The sequence below is a fragment of the Tachysurus vachellii genome, chromosome 4 (assembly GCF_030014155.1).
Source record: "Tachysurus vachellii isolate PV-2020 chromosome 4, HZAU_Pvac_v1, whole genome shotgun sequence".
NCBI lineage: Eukaryota > Metazoa > Chordata > Actinopteri > Siluriformes > Bagridae > Tachysurus > Tachysurus vachellii.
Window position 1 is genome coordinate 24,991,547 of NC_083463.1, and position 14,110 is coordinate 25,005,656.

Below are 14,110 nucleotides of genomic sequence, written 5' to 3' on the forward strand. Positions count from 1 at the left end.
ACTCAAAATAATCATTATTTTACATTTTCTAAAGCTCAGTGCTTTAATTTACATATACACTCCCACACATGGGTCTGGCTTTCCAGCTCTCTCAGCAGTGATTGTGGCGAGACCAACAGGATGTACTACAACACAATTTCAGTTACTAACAAGCATCAGCATTTTGGAAAAAAAACATGGAGAGGGCAATAAATGTAAATAGAAGGATGGTCCATGCACACTAAATTACTAAACAAAAATTGTATCAATATACATTTAGCATGAGAGTAGAAGCAGATATCAGAGAACTAGTAAATATCTTACCTTATATAGAAAAACCAAATGAGGAGAGTGAAGAAAAATGATCTGTGGAGACTTTGTTAACCAAAATCACACACAAATGTTCTCTGAAATCCAGGGAGAAATGTGCAGGTTTCAGGAAGTGTCAGGCTTAAGTAGTAGTATTTTTTTTAACATAAACTCAGAAATAAGGCTAAAAATATTGGGAAAGTAATAAGGAAGTAGGCGGTACCAGTCGGGAAGCTGGGAATAATGGAAATTGGGACAGTCTATGTAAAATAAATAGGAAAAATTATGGGAAATTGGCTAAAGCATGCAAATTAAAAAGAGGATGCCGACAAAGGCACTGGAGCAAAAATAGAGACAGCCTGACAGACTTCTTGAGCACTTGTCTGCACCATGCATGGAAGTGGATTGTTTTGCTGACTTTATCTGCTGAAGACATTTTCTGATAATTTTATCTTTGATGATTTTTCTGTTTGACTGCAATAAAGCTGGGACTTTTCTGATCGCATCCAGGCTTGTGAAGACTATTTTCTTTGATTATTTTTATTTGGCTGTTTGACTAAAGAACTATTGGAAATTGACTGACAGCCTTATCCAGAGTGTATAGTTCTGAGACAAACACTTGAGTGATTTGTATGTTTTCTCCTTTTATTTAAAGCAAGACCATCCACTACTGCATTTAGTTCCACAAAGAGCAAATATGCATGCAGTCTGTTTGAACCTCTCACAGTACATATTCTCATTAATAAAAAAAAAAAAAACATTTAAACATTGAAATTAATGATTAACCTATGGTGCACTGATTAGTGTGACTATAGCATTCCCAGCTGAGATCAATTGTTTCAGAATTCCTACAATGCATTTATGCATTATATTACACTACATGGCCAAAGGTTTGCAGACATCTGATCGTAACATCCATGTCCTTTTTGAACATTCCATTCCAGATTTAGTTCCCAGTTTAGAGTTATAATATCGATTCTTCTGGGAAGGATTTCAACTTAATTTTGGAAGATGGCTGTGGTGAGGGGCCCATTCCACCACAAAAGCAAAAGTTCCATTAAGCTTACTTAACAAGAAGGCCTGGTACACAGACATCATTCCAGTTCAACCCACGTATTTAGTAGGATTGAAGTCAGGGCCCAGTGCAGGCCACTCTAGTTCATCTTCAAGGACCTTGCTGTGTGCCCAAGTGAAGTATCATGCTGGAACAGGTTTGTGCTAGGTCCTTTTGTTCCAGCAAAAATAATGCTACAACATACAAATACAATTAAAAAAAATTAACCACAGAATTGTGTGCTTTGTGACAACAATTAGGTGAAAGCCAACACAAGAAACTTCATAAGATTTTCAATGAAGGCAATGTCATTTGTGTTGGATTCAAGAAGATGTGCATGTTTGGTATGTGATTATTAAGAAATTACATTGCAAGTGCCAATGTTCACAAATCTACTTTTACAGAGACTTCAATTTACATAATTGCATGTTATATCAAAATACATAAAGAACATGATTAATGTCCGATTAATTTTTTAAAAAAAAAAAAAAAAAAAAAAAAAACATTTGTATAAGATGCTATGGTTACAGAAGTAGCATAGCCCACCTTGGTGATGTTGGGAGAGTTGTGGCATGCTGGTTTGTGAATGGAGGGTGGAGACAAGAAAACGAGTGGTAGGGCTGAGGCATGCATGTGTGGGTGATTTACTTTAAACCACTTCATTTAAAAAAAAAAAGAAAGAAACAAACCTAATCTGAAACTTAACTTACTGGGTGAAAGGCCATGAGATGAAGGGAGAAGACAGTGTTGGTAAGTTCACTTGCATGAGAATTGATATGTATATTTTGTGTTTAAGATTTAAAATAAATCCTAAAAAAGTTATCACCCCACAGAAAATTGCGTATGAAAACAGCAAGTAATAATAAAAAAGAGCATCTGTTTAACTTTGGGGAAATGCCTAAATCAACCTCAGTACAACACATAAGTATTGTAGTAAAATATTACTACACTTACTACCTTAAAAATGCATGCACACAAAAACAACTTTATAATGAAAACAAGCTAATAGAAATCACATCAGTTTAGCATTTCTGTAGTGAAAAAAAAATATATATAAATAAAATATTTCTTTCTCTCCCCTCCAAGTGCACACAATATATCATAAATAATAAGGACTGCTTGATATGATCAATCTCAGAGTAAGAGTATGTAATCATCAGTTAAATACACAACACAAAAACCACATCTCGCTTGTTCTTCAAAACTTACATACTGTATTCAATATTAAACAAAGCATAAATTTGCTTTCTATTTGTGTCCCTCTAGCCTCTAATATAGAGTCAATTGCACAAGGGAGCTGGGGGAGAACTCCACAAATGCAAAAAACAGCACAGGAAACATGATAGAATCAGAAGAGAAACAGTGAAGTGGTCCGCAAAGAAAGATGTTAAAGAATGCAAAGACATGAAAAGTTCATTTTTCTATAACTGCTGCAGCCATGGGGGTCCGCATCGTGCCTCTTGCTGTAAGGGTTAGCTCCTCAAGCTCTGCATTAAGACGCCTGATAACCCACTCCATTGCTTCACGGCCCTGCAGCGAGATACAAAAACATCAGAACACACGACAGGTCATGAAAGCTATAATACAAGCCAACACAATTCATGTTTAATTGGCAATTTCCAACTGTCCATTTCATGTCATTGAAAAGAAGTGGACTTTGTGTTTGCAATCAAATCAACCAACTGACCAATAAACACACTACTGATTAGTGACAGGATTTTGGTCCAGTGCCAGCCTAGAGATATATCTAAAAAAAAAATTTCCAAGCCAACCAACCTCTTCTTTTTTTTTTCCATTTGTAATGTTACAAATCAGCAAATCTGTTACTCAAATGAAAAGTCATATACATATAATTTTAAACAAATGTGGATTCAATCACAACATGTAAAGTAGCAAAACAGTACAGGAATAAAGCCAATCATTCCAACCTTTCCTGCATTAGTTGAGATAGTGTTTGCCATAAGTCCTTCTAGGTAGCTGCTCAAACTGACTCCTTTCACAGAGATGATGGCCTCCTGGGTCAGCACAGTCCTATATCATCAGATAAAACACCATCAGTACATTCAAGGTTATTAATTTTTTTTAATGGGTGGCTGGTTTAAAATTCATGGCTGGAGGTTCTGTCTACACTGTATCTCTTCCATTTGGTGCTCTGGTCATAATACATTTCAAAGAGGTTAAGGGGTTACAACTACTTTGAAATGTATTATGACCGAAGCAATAAGTTATTTAAAAGTTTAAATAAATACTCTGACAAATACAGTATATTGGAAAAGCCTAGGCTTGCACATCAAGATAACACTAACTGTTTCACGTGAATTATTTTTGTGGCTTGTTAAACTCCTGACAAATGTAGCTAGCTAAAATTAAATGTGTTTGCCACTGAAGTAGGATTCTGCACATGAGAAGTTTACAATGAATCCTCACAATCTTGCAAAAAAAAGGAGCATGCCCAAACAAAATTAGATTCCATCACAAATTTAAATTTTGTGTATTTCACACATCAAATAACCAAGCCTTACTTTGAGGGGTCATCTGGATGTGGTTTGTAGACAAGCCTTTCATCAACAGATACCATGTTGGTAAAGGTAATCTGAGAATATAAACATACAGAGAAAGATAATACCATACCATTGTCATACAGAAAATACCAAGAAATAATACTGTGCATGTTTCAGAATTTAGGCTTTATGCTAATAGGAGCACATTTTAGCCCTCAGCTCTTCATTGCATCTTTATAATCTTTACATCTTTTTTAATCAATTACATAACTGGGGATTAAATTTTTTTTAAATAATATAAATGTATACAAGCAAATATTTGTTTCACTCCTCTGATAGGTGTAAAATAGAGTTCATACATTTGAAGACTTAAGTTCCAAAGTCTTCTCCTTAGGGTCCACAAGCGAATGCTCTTGAACATATGTGCATGCACGTGCATTACCAATGATCTGTAGTAAGAAAGAAAGAAAAAGAAAGCCATTATATTAACAGGTACCAACATTTAAATGTGTGAACAAACAAAATGCACCAAGATTTTAGAAACTTGTCACATTTACTACTGCAACAGATTGAATCTAACGAGTGAGAATGAATCAAACAGGTTTTGTTCTAAATGATGGCCAACAAAGTTTTGAGAAATAATGTAATATGATACATGTATTTCCATGATTAATAAACAAGATTCTGAATTACGGACTTATCAATAATGAGAAACATGTACAAGAATTGGGAGCATGTTCTTACTGAATTGACTATAGATGGAAGGCCCCATTCTGTGCTGAGTAAGCGTTTGCTGTGAAGCCGACCTTGCTTATCCACTTTTCGGTCCAACACATCTACTCCAAACACACTAGGGTTCATTGGGTTAGGGTATTTCTGCATAGCTGCTTTGGTTACGGTCTCCCATGGGTGGCTGTGAAGAAAATAAAAATGTCATTTTTGTGTTCAGTAAAGGGGAAACAGGCATACAAAGAAAGATACAAAGTTAAATTTCACACAAAAGTACAAAAATGAATTTTGAAAAATTTATTTCAGATTTAGTTTATCTTTACTCTTAGAATAATCCACAATATTTTGGAATGTGGCTGTATGAATTTCCCATTCTGCCACAAAATAGTTAAGGCAATGAGCCCTGGGGTACAGACAATATTCAAATTCATCCCAAACATGTGTTAGGTGGGAATGTGAATAGGGCTTTGTACAGGCCATTCAAATGATTCCACTCCATTCATGGCACGTCTTCATGGACCTTTTGTGTACAGGGGCACAGTCATACTTAAAAATTGTACTGTTACAAAGACATCATTTGTCTAGGAAAAGCCTACAATTGGGTGTGATGGTCAGGTTTCAACAATCTTTTGTACATACAGTAAAAGTAAAAAGGAATATTCTTGGTATAGTTTGTGTCAATTAGCAATTTTGAAAATCAAATCAAGACAAAAGTAATGACAAATATTACTATGTTTAACAATTTATGTTAATGGAAAGAAAGTCTTAACATTCAGCCATTTCGATATTCAACTAAAATAGAAGATGCATAATTTGCACTTATTATTCATGTATCTACTAAGCAGGAGAAGATTTAAAACTAAAAGGCTCCATAAATGGTATAAAACCTGTCTACCTCCAGGTTTAGCACTTTTGAAATATGCATATCTAGAGCCACATCAAAGCTATGCCAGGCTTGCATTCTCCTTAAGATTAGTCATTGAGAGAGCCTTAAATTAAAATTACAGCTTGCCATCTGACAGGTTCAATACCTTGGGAAGGGTGGGGTTTAAACTGTATTGCAGCCAGCCACCAGAGCGCCTCAGACAGTTTGGCTTCCCCTTTGAATCCATGTAATGGCATACATTTACACACTCAACGTCACAATTTATCATTAGGAATACCTGTACACCTAGGTGCTCAATTAAGCAGTTATCCCATCAGGTAATCACATGGTAGCACAATGCATACAATCATAGAGATACAGGTCAAAAGCTTTAGCTAATGTTTACATCAAACATCATGGAGTTAAATTCCGATTTCTTGTATTTAACACAGTGCATGGTTAAGTGTTTCAGAAACTGTTGACATCCTGGGAATTTCTTACACACCAGTCTCCTGATTTACACAAAATTTTGAAAAGAAAAAAATCCTGGTTCAGGGGGTCTGCAGACAAAAACACATTCAAGGAGAGAAATCATAGGACGGAGGCCAAATAGGAAGCCAATAGTAACTGTGGTGAGCATAAGAGCATCTCGGAATACACAACACCAGAAGACCACATCAGTTTCCACTCCTGTCAGCCATAAACAAGAATCTGAGGCTATAATGGGTGTGAAACGTAATGATCAGTTTCACTGCATTTCTCACAGCATTCGCCAGACGCAGGTCACCGAAACATATCAAGTTTACACGTGACCCCCACACTCGCGACGCAGAGACCAAAGACACGTTAAGTCAGAAGTATAAAGCCCGATTTATAAATTCGTTAACGCGTATGAGTCACGACATAGAGATGGGAATCATAAATCAGGGCTTAAGTAGCTCACAATGACTATGACGCAATACGCGTGCAAAAGACTAAATGTACCATATACACGTTGTAGTGAAATGTGAATCCTGTCCAGACCTCGATATTCACCTCTAATCTGTGGTAATTCTGGCACAATTTGCAAATGAAAACACACACACACATTATATATATATATATATATATATATATATATATATATATATATATATATATATATATATGCAGAAACGCATCCCGCTTTTCAGTTATAATTAACACGCCAAAACAATTGTTTAAAACAATCTATTAAACATTTAGTAGACAATGTATATGGAACTACTTTTGGTAAGCTTTTGGGTAACTGGCGCCGTTAGGCATGCTAACTAAATAAAATAGTAAGCGGATTTAAATTAGCTTCTTGAATCAATGGTTACATGAACATCAAGGTCGAAAAGTTAGAGTTAGCCTGGAAGCTATAATACACAATCTGAATAAATATCCTTTAGTCTCTACATAGGCAAGTCGTGTACCAACCGACTTAACTGGCAACTGACTTAAAGAAACATTCGCTACTAACTTGAAAATATGTTCTGACGACCAGATCTTCATCGTGTCTCGTGTTTGCCTTTGAAGACTTGACCGGCAAATACTTTCGTCATCTTCTACGTTTTGATGCAGGCATGGGTAATGTGTGTCGCCACCTCCTGGACTGGGGTTGCTGCGTTTCCAGCTGATTTATAATATAATTCAGTCAAGAAGCATTATAATTTCAACTATATATAGCTGATGCAGTACATAGTGAAATGAAACAAAATTCTCCAGGACCATGGTCCTACATAAAACAACACAGAGCTCAGGACTGAAACACATAAAGTGCGTAGTGTGCAGCTTAGTGCAAACAGTGCATTACAAGAGACAGTGCAGAAAATACCGTACACTACAGGACATAAAATACCGCCGACCAATGTGCAGTCTGTGGCAACCATTAGGCAAATTAGAGGATGTATACAAGATGGTTCGTGTAAACACATGTAAACATACAGTAGCAGCAGCTGATGGCAGCAATCAAACATTGATGTACAAAAACAGCATCAAAGAAGCGACGGGTCACTATGAATTTAATCGTATTTGGATTAATGAGTACTTGACAGAGCATACGCCGAGATTAGTTTTAGGTTCTATTTGTCACTTGGAATCGTCAATAAATTACCAATTGAATAATACAATACTGCTGGTTATTGTATTATTCAATTGGTAATTTATTGACGATTTATTTATTTTTCATAAAAAACATTTGTTTTATAGTTTTGATTCCACAGGGTACAGTATCAGCAAACATAAATATAATTTTTTTGAAGTGCCAAATGTTACCTTTTGTCAGTAATGGACAGAGTAGGACCCAAATGCATGACACAGACAAGGGCAAAGGTTAAAAGTCTTTAATGGTGTAATAATCCTATTTCCGGTACATCATTATCCAGAGTAACATGCCTTTTTAAAGAGTTAAAGAGTTCCTTTTTCAGGGGCCCAGCATCAGCAACTTGGTGGACCTAGTATAACTACCTCTTACCCTGAGAGATGGTGGGACCAGTCAAGCAGTGCTGGTAGATGTGAGGAAGTGAGGTGCAGTGCAAGGAGTGCTAAGAGATTTGAGGGAAGAGGGAGGTCCATTTTTGGCTTTCTAACCAAGCATCTGTCTTTGGCTTTTTAGGCAAGCATCTGATGCGTGCAGCTACTGAAAGCCAGTGGAGGGAGCGCAGCAGTGGGGTGGCATGTGAGAATTTAGGCAGGTTGAAAACAAGTTGTGCAGCTCATTTTGGATCATTCGCAGAGGATGAATTGCCCCCAGTGAGTTGCAGTTGTTCAGTTTTAAAATGTCAAGAGACTGAAAAAGTACCTGTTCAGCCAATGCGGCAAAAATGGCCAAATGCTTCTGATGTTCTAGAGACGAAAATGACATGAGTGTGTCACATTAGCATCATGCAAGAAAAAAGACAGTTGTTTATCCATGAATTCCCCAAGGTTGTGAGCTGTGACTGAAGAGGAGATCAGATCTTTGTGCAGGGATATTACAACATCCTGACCTGGGGAAGAATCACCTGAGATGATTAGCAATTCAGTTTTGCTGGGATTGAGTTTCAAATGATGAGCCATTATCCACGATGATATATCCACCAGACATGCTGAGATCCGAGCAGAAGCCATGGTATCTGAGGGTGGAAAGGAGAATGAGTTGAGTGTCATCAGCATAGCAGTGGTAAGAGAACCTGTGTGAGGAAATAACTTTCACCAAAAGAGTAAGTATACAGAGAGAAAATGAACGGACCAAGTATTGAGCCCTGTGGGACACCAGTGGGTCAGTCCTCTCCATGTTACCTGATATAAGCAACCTTCCAGGTAGGAAGCAAACCATTCCCATGCTGATCCACCAATTCCAAGACTTTTGAGGGTGGTTGAATTGTGTTTGACTGTATCAAATGCCACTTAAAGGTCGAGGAGGATGAGGACAGATGACAGCTTGTGAATGCTTACTAACTTCCTCCTGCTTAACTGTGACAAGACAGAAGTGCTTTTACTAGGGCCATAGGCAGCCAGAAGTAGGCTTTCAGACTACAGAGTAATTCTGGATGGTCTTTCTATTTCATCATGTGCAGCAGTACATGGGCTTGCGGAGGGGGTGGGGGGGGTGTAGTGGACAAAATAATTAAGCAATAATAATAATCAAGCAACAATAATAATAATAATTACTCAGAGAATTACTCAGAGATGAGTATAAATGTTGTTTCAAATTTGACTGCTGCTTTCAATGTACAATTGGTAGTTCCCCTCATTGTACTGTTTTGATATAGCACATGTCCATTTTGTAGCACATGTCCAAAATTTTTTATTTTGGCGGCAGGGCTGCACATGACATCCAAATTTCACCTCCTTGTTCTGACTGTTTTGATTATGTCACATGTCAATGTTGTGGAAAGTTTTTTGATTTTGCATATTTTGGGGCGGGGCTGCAGGAAGACCGAAAGGCCATTTGGTACACCAATTTAAAAACAATTTTGGTTTAGATAGCTCAAAAGCTTGCCGAGTTATAAAACTCTAAAATTTATAATAGGTGTCTATGGCAAAAAGGCCATTTTGAGACCCAGTACTATAAGTACCAGTATTTGGATTGCTTAGAAAAGTTATAGCAACAAATTACCAGGGTCTACGACATATCCAATTTTGTTTAAGAATAAGTAAAACAAAATGTTGGCTATAATAATCAAAACAAAGAAATTGATACATGAATAGAATTAGAAAACTACTTCTGCACAGTACTATATAGTAATTAATGCATCATTACACCCTTAAACCAAGCCACATAGCAATTCTGCCCTTTAAAAACTCAAAAGTTCAACAGATTAATTCAACAGATTAACAGAGCTTTGAAATAAGATTATCCAGCCCATCGTTTAAAGACTTCTTCAGATACATGCCCATGATCCTAGTAAATTCAAATCCAATCTTTTGAGAGTAGATAAAATACTTGCTACTTGCTGCTTTAATTTTGCAAAATATTCCACATTCCATAAACACGTTAAAATGTTTCTGTGCAAGTACATTGTTATTACTTTGTCCACCCATATATACACTCGCATCCACTTTATTGAGAACACACAGCAGTCTCTAGAGTTTACACAGAAAAAAGTGACAGAAAAACAGTTGGGCAGACAATCCTTGATAGTTGGTCAGATTGTTTGGCCATTCCCTTTTGTTATCATTCTCACCAACATGTTATCATGTCTCACCAACACCACAAACAAAAAGAACATCAATTGTGCAATCACTACTCTACACTAGTGTCTGTTGTGTGTGAAATTCTGAGATCAGCAGTTTTGGAAATATTCAAACCAGTCCACCTGCTACAAACACTCATGCCACAGTTAATGTTGCATTGATTACACCTTTTTCTCATGCATGTTTTTGAAATAAACACTATCTAGATTTTGACTTTTTAAGCTTTTGTGATTTTATACCTTGTGCTGTTTACACATGCACAAAAATGAACTTGTCGCTCTGTAAACAGCAATGGCAATGGCTTTCTTCAATCTCCACCACTAGGGGTTCGTCTTCTACAATCCATCTCCTATGCAATGCAAATACATTGTCCATTTGTTCATCGAAACTTTCCAGTCAGACGTCTCTTTTTTCATGTTATTTTTCTATTTTTCTATTGATTTTTTACATGATAGCAAGAAACTCTGTTTTTTTTTTTGATATTACATTTCTTAGTAATTTCCTTATCCTGAGAAATGCTCTGGCATAATAAATGTATCAGGCTAGTGTTTCGAACGATCCAACCGAGTTGGATCAGGTGGTGCAATTATAAGATGATGACAAGCTTGCAGTGTCCAATGAAGAATCAGAAACAGGTTTGTCAGTTAAAGACAATTTAAAAAACACCTTTAAGGTTTAAAAAAACAGACAACCTGAAGGAAATCCACACAGATATTGGAAGAACACACACTAAAACTCCACAAAGCTCAGACTAAGCTTTTGTTTGGATCTGGAACACTGGGTCTGTGTCATGAGAACTGTGCCACTGTGCATTTATGTCTTCAAACAGAATTCACCCCCATTTCCCATTAGGCTCATTTACTTTTTTGTGTTTAGTTCATATATGTATGTATGGCAGTTTGATGTAACAATAATTTACTCACTAAAATGAAAACAAGTTACATTTGACCCAAAACGTTACATAAACTCCTTTTTTGCTCATGTCTAACATAAGAATGTAAACATAAAGAAACTTTAAAATTCTGACTTTAATTCTGCCTGATCATTAATTTATCAAATAATTCAACGCTTTGGGCGTGACCAACTGCGGAAGCTCTTATGACACCATTCCTGTCTTTGACCCCTGTCTACGTCATTAACGAGATTTCTTCCCGTCCAAGTGCAGGAGGGAAGTGCTGGTGAAACACCTCACTCTGTTATCAAAGAACTGGGGCTCACGTTAAGTTACCCAAAGTTCTTTTTCTAACTTCGCTCGATGTTTCACTATGGGAGATATACACCGCTCCCGGATTGCACCCATATTATTGTTTCCAAATGGGTATAGTAGTACTGACCCCCAGCACTGCATAGTCTATAGAATCGCACAAACGTATGTGGTGTTGCCCAGCTTGCCGCCAAGCAAATGTCCAGAACAGAAACTGCTGTTCTCTCCACATACGCCTGAAGAGCCCGCACCATGAATAATGTAATAGGTTACTGCTCCTCCGGGGAAGAAAACGGAGAAGGATGAAAAGCCGCCAGTTCGGTAGACGAGCACCTATATGCCAATTCCATAACCTTAGGCACGAAAGCAGGGCTAGGACAAAAAGAAACTTTAGTGAGACCCGGAGCGAATTGTAAACAAGACGGGGTAACCGACAAAGCATGTAAATCACTTACACGCTTGGCTGTCACTAAAACCAGGAGCAGTGCCATCTTAAGAGAGAGATACTTAAGACCCACCGCCTCCATCGGCTCAAAAGGATGTTGAGACAAGGCTTCTAAGACGATGGGTAGGTCCCATAATGAAACCATCTGCTTAGACAACAGCCGTAAGCGGCGCACCGCCTTCATAAAACAACTTATTAAAAGGTGCTGGCCTGCCGATTTTTTACCAAAACATATATGGCAGGCTGAAATAGCTGCCAGGTATACCATATTGGTGGAGAAAGTCTCCCCTTTATCTAGCAGATCTTGAAGAAAGCATAATATATCCCTAGCAGAGCACTGAAAAGGAATAATCACTCTCACGCCATTCTTCAAAAACACGCCATTTATTGCTATAAAGAGTGCGGGTAGAGGAGGCTCTTGTACTCTGTATAGTATGTATACCTGACAAGGGCAAGCCAGCCGCATTCAGATTCCACCTCTCATGGGCCAAGCCCAAAGGGCTAAAATGTCTGGATGAGGATGGTAAATAAACGAGCCGTTTCTCCCTCGGCCACAGACATGACCAGAGGTTTTATGGCAAACTGAAGTCTGTAACCCAGTGAAACTGTTGCCAAAACCCACGGATGAACCGCGCATACGCACCAGCTGGCTATATGGGCAGAGAGTAGGCCCCCGTACACTTGACGTCATCACGTGCGCCGTGTGGTCTGGGGGAGCACATTTCGTGTCTTTGCACTTTTCGGGGTTTTTATACATATCACCCTTGGCTGTTTGCCTGGCTGCGATAGTGCAACATTTATTGTCATGTTTTTCAAACCTGGGGAGCATATCGCCCTTACCAAACTTTGAACAGCCAGCAGAGAGAGAAGGACAGGGGAATACCTGCATGTCAGGTTGCAGGCTTTTTCTTCCTTTCCTTTCCCCAAAGGGGACATTCTTTTCCACAACACTGCACTTGTTTTACACACACAACATAAACATAAACAGTCATAATACACACATGTCAAGAAACATTCAGAATAACACTCAGTGATGTCTGTTGTTAAGGTACTTAATGACTGAGGGAATCAGGCTTCTTCCAAAGCGGGCCCTCCTGCACCTCAGAGCCCTGTACCTGTGCCCTGAGGGCAGTGGGGCTAGATACTCATTTAACGGATGTGTGGAATCCTGTTCTATTGAAATGGAAAAAAGGGCATCTTGCTAATTGAAAACCAGTGATTCTTTTGTTTACTGACTAAAATCAACTAATAACATTAGACACACAACATTGTTACATAAACCCAAGACTTTAGAAATGAGAATGCAAACATACACAACCCATCAAATATTACTGGAATAAATTTCAGTTTGGTTTATTCTTCTTGGCTTTATAATAATTCTAATGATAAGAGTGATGAAAGAGATATGTTACAATCATATCAAATCCTATTTTAATTCAACATCTATATTTAAATCCTATTTGATTATTTATTTATTTTATGAGAACTTATCAAAACATAAAGGTAGTAAGCTAGTGTTGTAAATATTACAAATTAATTATTACCAGTTAAAGCCCCGCCCATTTCGAGACAACTTCCCCACTACCCCGCCTACTTCCGGGTTTTTTATGAGAACTTATTACCTGCATTTCAGGGCAAGGTATTGCAGCTTATAAAATACAAGTTTTTATGTGTGTTTAGCCTCTGTATGCATACGTTGCTGTGTTGAGGAAGTGCACAAGTTGTCAGTTACTCCGGAAAGTGTTCATGTAAATGTTTGAGAATGTGAGTGCATGAGAGCTCTATGTCTGTCTGTATGTGAGTGTATATGAGCCTCTACAGCTAACATAAAGGGATGGGGTGTAGTGTTGTTCCTTAATAGTTACAATTGTTAAAACTCTATATTGTTGTGGTAGTAAAAATTGGGTTGTTAGATGTTTGAGAAAGGATTCTCTATTATATAAATAATTTGGGTTGTTGGCAAGTAATATAAGAAGGTATGAGATATTAAGAAAGTAGCTAAAAGTGTTGGCAGTGGATAAGTGGAATTATATGACAGTATAAGACTGTAAGTCACATTAAATAGGCACAATAATACTTAGCTAAATGAGTAGAAAATAAATGATATAAGTAAAGGTTGTGGTTTTAGAGGTTACAGGTCATAATGGCAGCCTCCCCTGTGGACATGTTAGTGGTGAGACCACTATGTTCCGTTGTGTAAAGACCTTATACGTAAGATCTCAAGCTAATGGCAGAAAATAATTAAAAGTATGGGTACGAAATGGCCACAGGAAGGGACATTTTATGTAGCAGTGTGTGAGACTCTGGAAACTGGAATCTCTGATAAAAAAAAAAAACTACAAGA

At 37.6% G+C, this 14,110-nt stretch overlaps 1 protein-coding gene across 1 annotated transcript; it reads right to left on the reverse strand.

The window, feature by feature from the left end:
* Positions 1-912: 912 nt before the first annotated feature.
* Positions 913-7,080, reverse strand: prelid3b (PRELI domain containing 3). The gene is made up of 6 exons (XM_060868509.1): positions 6,921-7,080; positions 4,588-4,756; positions 4,203-4,292; positions 3,865-3,935; positions 3,271-3,373; positions 913-2,872 (listed from the first exon to the last, which is right to left on the reverse strand). The coding sequence occupies exons 1-6, from the start codon at positions 6,950-6,952 to the stop codon at positions 2,756-2,758; spliced, it is 582 nt and encodes a 193-aa protein (XP_060724492.1). The 5' UTR covers positions 6,953-7,080; the 3' UTR covers positions 913-2,755.
* Positions 7,081-14,110: the final 7,030 nt, after the last annotated feature.

Excerpts from the sequence above, each read along its gene's own strand:
- prelid3b (XM_060868509.1), bottom strand. The coding sequence starts at position 6,952 with ATGAAGATCTGGTCGTCAGAACATATTTTCAA. Across the intron at positions 3,374-3,864 it reads CATCCAGATGACCCCTCAAA|GACTGTGCTGACCCAGGAGG; the intron begins GTAAGGCTTGGT and ends CTGATGATATAG. Across the intron at positions 2,873-3,270 it reads TCTCAACTAATGCAGGAAAG|GGCCGTGAAGCAATGGAGTG; the intron begins GTTGGAATGATT and ends ATCTCGCTGCAG.